Source organism: Ranitomeya variabilis, chromosome 5 (assembly GCF_051348905.1).
Source record: "Ranitomeya variabilis isolate aRanVar5 chromosome 5, aRanVar5.hap1, whole genome shotgun sequence".
Taxonomy (NCBI): domain Eukaryota; kingdom Metazoa; phylum Chordata; class Amphibia; order Anura; family Dendrobatidae; genus Ranitomeya; species Ranitomeya variabilis.
This window is the reverse complement of record NC_135236.1, coordinates 664,488,792-664,498,125: the sequence shown is the minus strand read 5'-3', so window position 1 is coordinate 664,498,125 and position 9,334 is coordinate 664,488,792. Positions and strand designations below refer to the sequence as shown.

General features: G+C 46.7%; 1 protein-coding gene across 2 annotated transcripts in view; it reads right to left on the bottom strand.

The window, feature by feature from the left end:
• Positions 1-718: 718 nt before the first annotated feature.
• ARHGAP8 (Rho GTPase activating protein 8) overlaps positions 719-9,334 on the bottom strand; it is a 191,652-nt gene continuing 183,036 nt past the window's right edge. For both annotated transcript variants that reach the window (XM_077266616.1, XM_077266610.1), the window contains 3 exons: positions 5,731-5,859; positions 4,162-4,265; positions 719-1,787 (listed from right to left, as the gene is read on the bottom strand). In XM_077266616.1, coding sequence (XP_077122731.1) covers positions 1,590-1,787; positions 4,162-4,265; positions 5,731-5,859 — 431 coding nt within the window. In that variant the 3' untranslated portion in view covers positions 719-1,589. The remainder of the gene's footprint in view (positions 1,788-4,161; positions 4,266-5,730; positions 5,860-9,334) is intronic.

The following is a 9,334-nucleotide window of genomic DNA, read 5'->3' as shown; positions in this document are numbered from 1 at the left end:
GAAAAAATGAAAACTATATATTTAAAAACTAGGAATAAATAAAATCAAATAATAATAATAATAATAATAATAATAATAAATACATAAAAAAATTCCTGGGTGCTCACAAATTTTTTTTGATTTGCACTTTATATAAAATAAAAAAATAAATATATAATATATTTGTAAAAGTTAATGTATATAAAGATGGAGTGCCAAATGCAATTTTTTTTTTTAATAACAGGACCCTCAAATATATAATATTAGTACCTCGGGCCCTTTTGGGTCTGCATTTCTGGACTATTGGATGTCGGATTAAAGCACAGGACGTGGAGGCAGCTGACTTTGCAAAATTCTGAAAAGATGAACTCTGCTTCTGCTATGTGTAAAAGGATACAACAGTAGCAAACCCTCAGCTGTGAGAAGGATGAAGTCCGGCATTTTTTTGGCCTTTGATACTAAATAGGAATTCTTCCGTCCACTGACAACAAGCAGAGATCTTTAAAATGGCGAGGCATCGAAGAACATAGGGACATAGATCAGCTGTTATATGCCAGAAAACATGCGGGCTCAGCGCCAGGGCCCGCATGGAATACAGGGACATGACCTATGACATATATAAAGTGATCCGCCAATTGATTCCTTAGTTATCTTAGGTTTATGGTTGGCTTTAAAAAAAAAAAAAAAACACAAAAAACTTTGTTATAAAAAATGTTCTTTAATGAAATCTACAACAAAATGAAATAATTGGATTTTAATCCAAATGTTTTATTAATTTTGGTGCAGTACTGCCTTCAGCCTGCAGATGTCACTGTAACAATCGATCACAGATTTTATAGTTAGAATTTTTTTTTCTGTACAAATCACTGAAACCATAAATTATGTCATTTTCCAAAATTTGATAGTTTCAAAAATATATATATATTAAGCATATTTCAGACCTATGTAAGCTGCCTCCTGTGGAAAAAAAAAAGATAAGGATATGCAAATCTTATTCGATATTCAGCAAAAATTACATTTTTTTTAACTGTACTTTGCCTTTAAATAAAATATTTACATAAAAGAATCTAGAACAGAATATCAAAAATAAACATTAATCCAGTGACCTTTTTGAGTGCAAGATTTTGTAACATTTTTATGAGAAATCAAGTTTGAAAAATTCCATAAAAGAATAACTAAACTTTAATTTTTTTTTATTTAGAATTTTGTCTATTATGGAAAGTTATAAAAGTTTGAAAATTAGGGAATTTTTATTCATTCCTGTAAAAAAAAAAAAAAAGAATTGCATGTGAGTGGCTTCCAAGTCTCTGCTTTTCCCCATTGATATCAGAAAGTTCTAAGATGCTGGCAATGACTGTGTCAGCACTTACCTCCTCCGCTGCGGAGCTGACGCTTTCATTGCCATCATCCAAATGAAAAATTTTCTGATATCGATACTGCTGAAGGCAGGCAAATAGACTGGGTTTTTTTTTAATTTTTTTACAGGAATAAAAAAAGTCACCTAATAAAGCATTTTGCAAAGTTTTATAACTTTCTATTCTGGACAAAATTATAAAATAGAACAAGAAAAAAAAAAAGTTTAGTTACTCCAAGTTTCTTAAAAGCAAGGTTTAGGGTAAAGTTTCTCCAGGGAACGTTCTGGCGTCGAAGATTTTTGAATAATATTCAATTATCAGTTCTGTAAATGTATTGACGGGAACCAGAGCGTTTATGGATGGAGCGCCCTCTTGTGGCCACACTAAATTCACCCCAAATACACAGGCCAGATTGGATGCGGTCATCTTGTTGGAAAGACTTTCTGTAGAAACCTGTCAATAAAAGAGATGAAGGTCAGTCCAAATTTGTCTAATAGAATCTAAGCAAGACAATATAAACCACAACTTTTATTTATTTATTTATTTTTTTTTTTTAAATAGGAAAATGCTGCAAAAAAAAATAAAAAAATCAATTGGCATCACCCAATGCCAAGAGGCTGCTGATAAAGCAAATTAAATTTTCAAATTTATGAAAAATGGGTAAAAATAAAGGGACCTAATCTCTCATTATTAAATTGTGAAAAATCTATTATTTAATTGGCAAAATGGTGCCTAATCCAAAAAAATGATGACACGCCACTCAATGCCAAGCAGCAGCTGATAAAGCAAACAGGAATATTTAGCTCATGAAAAATGAAAATCTTCCCTCCTATTTAGATTCCACGACTAGCTGTTATTTTTGGCGAGAGGGAAATTGCAGGATAATTGGTGGGATATACGGTATATTTATTTTCCGTGCGCATAATAGATTCCGCTATAATAATGCAGTTCCGCCCGCGTGATTATAAATCTAATGACTTTAATGTGTCACATGGGGAAATCGCTAATAACATTTTTTCTAATTGAGTAATCAGATTTATGCGCACATCACAACAAACATTTGTAGAGTTACGTTCCTGCAAACTGGATGGTGAGCGGCGGCGATCGCGCAGGATTAATGTGCTGCGCGCTCCGGCCATAACCCAACGCTCTGCTGGTTAATTACCGGGAAGGTTATGTAGTAACTCCGCACACCTCATTACCGCCTCTTAACAAGTGCACAGAGGTGAAGTATTAACGGCTGAGAAAATGTCACTCGCTGCCAAAACAAGTGCTTCAATTCTGGAAACCCCCTTTAAGGGAGTAGTCCTATCATAAACTTTAAAGGTGTATAAGACATTCCTTGTTAGTGCTCTCCCCCTGGACCTCCCCTCAAAAAAATGAGGATTTTGAACACAAGACTCCTCCTATATTAATTCCCTAAGAAGGTGTTCTGATCTGGAAACCCCCTTTAAGGGAGTAGTCCTATCATAGACTTTAGTGGCGTATAATTTTTAGACTTTATTATGCTTCTATTCTCGAAACCCCCTTTAAGAGAGTAGTTCTATCATAGACTTTAGAGGCGTATAATTTTTAGACTTTATTATGCTTCTATTCTCGAAACCCCCTTTAAGAGAGTAGTTCTATCATAGACATTGGAGGCGTATAAGTTTTAGACTTTATTATGCTTCTATTCTCGAAACCCCCTTTAAGAGAGTAGTTCTATCATAGACTTTAGAGGCGTATAATTTTTAGACTTTATTATGCTTCTATTCTCGAAACCCCCTTTAAGGGAGTAGTTCTATCATAGACATTAGAAGTGTATAATTTTTAGACTTTATTATGCTTCTATTCTCGAAACTTCCTTTAAGAGAATAGTTCTATCATAGACATTAGAGGCGTATAATTTTTAGACTTTATTATGCTTCCATTCTCGAAACCCCCTTTAAGAGAGAGTAGTTCTATCATAGACATTAGAGGCGTATAATTTTTAGATTTTATTGTGCTTCTATTCTGGAAATCCCCTTTAATGGAGTAGTACTATTATAGACTTTAGAAGCGTATAATTTTTAGATTTTATTTTGCTTCTGTTCTGCATACCCCCTTTAAGAGAGTAGTTCTATCATAGACTTTAGAGGTGTATAATTTTTAGACTTTATTGTGCTTCTATTCTGGAAACCTCTTTTAATGGAGTAGTTCTATGATAGACATTAGAAGCGTATAATTTTTAGATTTTATTTTGCTTCTATTCTGCATACCCCCTTTAAGAGAGTAGTTCTATCACAGACTTTAGAGGTGTATAATTTTTAGACTTTATTGTGCTTCTATTCTGGAAACCCCTTTTAATGGAGTAGTTCTATGATAGACTTTAGAGGCTTATAATTTTTAGACTTTATTGTTCTTCTATTCTGGGAACACCCTTTAAGGGAGTAGTCCTATCATAGACTTTAGAGGCGTATTATTTTTAGATTTTGCTGTGCTTCTACTCTGGAAACCCCCTTTTTAAAGGAAATTGTCCTACCATAGACATTAGAAACATATTTTTTAGGTTTTGTTGTGACCCATGTAATACCCCATTTCTCCTGCGGGAGTGCTGTTGGGAAATTGAAAGCTTGCCACTGCTGTTTTATTGACTCTTAGCAGTGGGACGTTTTGAAATCAGCTTTATTAGAAGCAGAAGACGAGGTGCCACTTATAAAAATGGTAATAATTTGACCCTCCCCTCCGTATTGTGACAGGTTTGCACCCAGAACAGAAGGTCCTGGTGTCTTTTTCCTTCCTCCACGGCCCATAGACTGATATGTTGGGTTCCCGCTTAGTTACTGCCCAGAAGCTGCGAGGCGCTCACCATATTTAGGAAGCACATGAGATATTTGAGGACGGCATAGTTGTGCTCTGGGAGGTCGTGGACGATCTGTTTGCACCTGTTGACGCGCAGGATGCTCTCCACGCCTAGAAGAGAAACCGGCTGCAGGTTACATGAGTCCAATGATGGCTTCTGCCGACAGTTTGCATCACCGCTGCAGCCAATCACTGAGCTCAGCAGCTCTGCCATGTATATAGCACAAGCTTCTGAGCTCAGTGATTGGCGGCATGGGTGATGTGAAATATTGATGTGACGCTCAACGCTGCAGGCAATCACTGAGCTAAGCAGCTCTGTCGACTTAGTATGATTTGCTGAGCTCAATGATTTGCGGCAGCGGTTATGCGAGTTGTCAATATGATGTCACGGCTGCAGCCAATCATTGAGCTCAGCAGCTCTGCTTATGTAGATAAGATGAGTCGCTGAGCTCTGTGATTGGCTACAGTGGTGATTTGAACTGTCAATGTGATGTCAACACTGCTGTCAATCACTGAATGAAGCAGCCCGCTTTGCTGATGTAGATAGCATGAGCACCTGAGCTCAGTGATTGACTGCAGTAACAATGTGAACTGTCAGCGTGATGTTTACTGCTGCAGCCAATCACTGAGCTCAGCAATTCTGCCAATGTAGACAGCACAGATTGCTGAGCTCACTAATTGGCTGCAGCTATGATGTGAACTGTTGATAAGATGGCACCACTGCAGCCAATCACTTTGCTTAGCAACTCTGCCAAAGTAGATAGCAGTAGATGAGTTGCTGAGCTCAGTGACTGACTGCAGTGGTGATGTGAATTGTCAAATTGAATGGTTATCATAAGGTCACCACTGCAGCCAATCACTAAAATCAGCAGCTTTGCCAATGTAGATAGCATGAACTGCTGAATACAGTGATTGGCTGCAGCAGTGATGTGAATTGTCAAATTGATGTCACCACTGAAGCCAATCATTGAGCTTAGCAGCTCTGCTGATGTAGATAGTACGTTCCATAGCGCTCTGTCATTGGCTGCAGTTGTGATGTGAACTGTCAATGTGATGTCAGCGCTGCTGTCAATCACTGAGCTGAGCAGCTGTGCTGATGTGGATAGTATAAGATGCTGAGCTCAGCGATTGGCTGCAGTGATTATGTGAACAGTCAACGTGACATCAATACTGGAGCCAATCGCTAAACTCAGTGGCCTTTCCAATGTAGATAGCACGAGCAGCTGAGCTCAGTGATTGGCAGCAGTGGTAATGTGAAGTATCAACGTGACATCACCACTGCAGCCAATCACTGAACTGAACAGCTCTGCTGATGTCGATAGCATGAGACGCTAAACTCTGTGATTTACTGCAGGGGTGAAGTGAACTGACAAAGTGATGTTAAAAAAAAATACATGACTTTAATGGTAAAAATAATTCTGAAAAGTGTAAAAAGTATGAAAAAATGGAGGAGGGGATAGGAGGGGGATGCAGCTGCAGCTTTTCATTCTATTAGACTGTATGCTACGAGAGGGGAGAAGGAGCAGCTTGTTGGACCCTGCGGAAGGTGAGCTGTGGGGCCCCTCTTTGTACTCACTGGTGATTTCGAGGATAGTCCGGTAAGAGCCGAAGGTCAGCAGTGGTTCTGGGAGTTCCCGCAGGAACGTCTTCAGGATACTGGCAGGGACATGCTCGTCTCCATATTCTTCGAAATTCACCGGTTTCCCTGTGGACGGACATTAACATACGGATGATTCCACATATTTAGCCGCGGATCACACAACAGAAACGCTGAACGAGGAGCAGGAAACTATCCAGGACGAGAAACAACGAACTCGAGAAAAAGTCAGCGGCAGTGCGGGCTCACCGGCTGTGCGGGCTCACCGGCTGTGTAAATCATAACGTGGCTACAGGGAGAGGTCAGTATGTGTCTGCACTCCGAGAGCCAGCAAACATCCAATACTCCGCTGCCTACTATACACCTTTACTTATACTGCAGCTGAGGTGCATGATGAGGTTCTGCAGCAGCTGAGGTGTATTTTAGGGTTCTGCAGCAGCTGAGGTGCACTATGAGGTTCTGCAGCAGCTGAGGTGTATTATGGGGTTCTGCAGCAGCTGAGGTGCACTATGAGGTTCTGCAACAGCTGAGGTGCATTATGAGGATCTGCAACAGCTGAGGTGCATGATGAGGTTCTGCAGCAGCTGAGGTGTATTTTAGGGTTCTGCAGCAGCTGAGGTGCACTATGAGGTTCTGCAACAGCTGAGGTGCATTATGAGGATCTGCAACAGCTGAGGTGCATTATGAGTTCTGCAGCAGCTAAGGTGTATTGTGATGTTCTGCAGCAGCTGAGGTGTATTGCAAGGTTCTGCAGCAGCTGAGGTGTATTATGAGGTCCTGCAGCAGCTGAGGTGTATTATGAGGTTCTGCAGCAGCCGAGGTGTATTATGAGGTTCTGCAGCAGCCGAGGTGTATTGGAAGGTTCTGCAGCAGCTGAGGTGTATTATGAGGTTCTGCAGCAGCTGAGGTGTATTATGAGGTTCTGCAGCAGCTGAGGTGTATTGGAAGGTTCCGCAGCAGCTGAGATGTATGATGAGGTTCTGCAGAGGCTGAGGTGTATTATGAGGTTATGCAGCAGCGGAGGTGTATTTGAGGTTCTGCAGCAGCTGAGGTGTATTATGGGGTTCTGCAGCAGCTGAGGTGTATTATGAGGTTCTGCAGAGGCTGAGGTGTATTATGAGGTTCTGCAGCAGCTGAGGTATATTTGAGGTTCTGCAGCAGCTGAAGTGTATTATGGGGTTCTGCAGCAGCTGAGGTGTATTATGAGGTTCTGCAGCAGCTGAGGTGTATTTGAGGTTCTGCAGCAGCTGAGGTGTATTATGGGGTTCTGCAGCAGCTGAGGTGTATTATGAGGTTCTGCAGCGGCTGAGGTGTATTATGAGGTTCTGCAGCAGCTGAGGTGTATTTGAGGTTCTGCAGCAGCTGAGGTGTATTATGGGGTTCTGCAGCAGCTGAGGTGTATTATGAGGTTCTGCAGCGGCTGAGGTGTATTATGAGGTTCTGCAGCAGCTGAGGTGTATTATGGGGTTCTGCAGCAGCTGAGGTGTATTATGGGGTTCTGCAGCAGCTGAGGTGTATTTGAGGTTCTGCAGCGGCTGAGGTGTATTATGAGGTTCTGCAGCAGCTGAGGTGTATTTGAGGTTTTGCAGCAGCTGAGGTGTATTATGAGGTTCTGCAGCAGCTGAGGTGTATTATGAGGTTCTGCAGCAGCTGAGGTGTATTATGAGGTTCTGCAGCAGCTGAGGAGGCACATCGGGACATACTTTACTACTTGGGAGTATCGGAAACATCTATAATATAACGCTGGGAGCGTCACTCTGTCCGAAGCCTCTATAGACTGCGCAAGCGCCGGCGCAGTCTGGACCGCACAGAGCGACGCTCCCAGGAGATCGCGGTATGCGTAAGAGCTGAACGCACACCGCGATCTCCACCGGACAAGCAGGGACGAGCCAGGAGGCGGAGGGTGAGTATACTTACCTGACCCGTTCCACCGACGCGCTTCCGGGCCGTGACTGTCCCCCTGCTCCCGGAATCGGCGCCTGCGCAGTCCGCGCTTTCCGGCGCCATTTTCTTGAAGACACATTGCAGTGTCTTCAAGAAAATGGCGCCGGAAAGCGCGGACTGCGCAGGCGCCGACTCCGGGAGCAGGACCAAGAAAATGGCCGCACCCAGCACAGCCGCCGCGCCCAGCACAGCCACGCACAGCCGCCCACAGCAACGCACAGCCGCCGCACCCAGCACAGCCGACCATAGCCGCCCACAGCCACGCACAGCCGCCGCACCCAGCACAGCTGCCCACAGCCACGCACAGCCACCCATAGCCACGCACAGCCGCCGCACCCAGCACAGCCGACCACAGCCACGCACAGCCGCCGCACCCAGCACAGCCGACCACAGCCGCCGCACCCAGCACAGCCGACCATAGCCGCCCACAGCCACGCACAGGCGCCCACAGCCACGCACAGCCGCCACACCCAGCACAGCTGCCCACAGCCACGCACAGCCACCCATAGCCACGCACAGCCGCCGCACCCAGCACAGCCGACCACAGCCACGCACAGCCGCCGCACCCAGCACAGCCGACCACAGCCGCCGCACCCAGCACAGCCGACCATAGCCGCCCACAGCCACGCACAGGCGCCCACAGCCACGCACAGCCGCCGCACCCAGCACAGCTGCCCACAGCCACGCACAGCCACCCATAGCCACGCACAGCCGCCGCACCCAGCACAGCCGACCACAGCCACGCACAGCCGCCGCACCCAGCACAGCCGACCACAGCCGCCGCACCCAGCACAGCCGCCCACAGCCACGCACAGCCGCCCACAGCCACGCACAGCCGCACCCAGCACAGCCGACCACAGCCACGCACAGCCGCCGCACCCAGCACAGCCGCCCACAGCCACGTACAGCCACCCATAGCCACGCACAGCCGCCGCACCCAGCACAGCCGACCACAGCCGCCGCACCCAGCACAGCTGCCCACAGCCACGCACAGCCACCCATAGCCACGCACAGCCGCCGCACCCAGCACAGCCGACCACAGCCACGCACAGCCGCCGCACCCAGCACAGCCGACCACAGCCGCCGCACCCAGCACAGCCGCCCACAGCCACGCACAGCCGCCCACAGCCACGCACAGCCGCACCCAGCACAGCCGACCACAGCCACGCACAGCCGCCGCACCCAGCACAGCCGCCCACAGCCACGTACAGCCACCCATAGCCACGCACAGCCGCCGCACCCAGCACAGCCGACCACAGCCGCCGCACCCAGCACAGCCGCCCACAGCCACGCACAGCCCACAGCCACGCACAGCCGCCGCACCCAGCACAGCCACCCACAGCCGCCGCACCCAGCACATCCGCCGCACCCAGCACAGCCATGCACAGCCGCCACAGCCACGCACAGCCGCCTACAGCCACGCACAGCCTCCCACAGCCACGCACAGCCGCCCACAGCCACGGACAGCCGCCGCACCCAGCACAGCCGCCGCACCCAGCACAGCCGCCCACAGCCACGCACAGCCGCCGCACCCAGCACAGCCGACCACAGCCGCCGCACCCAGTACAGCCGCCCACAGCCACGCACAGCCGCCCACAGCCACGCACAGCCGCACCCAGCACAGCCGACCACAGCCACG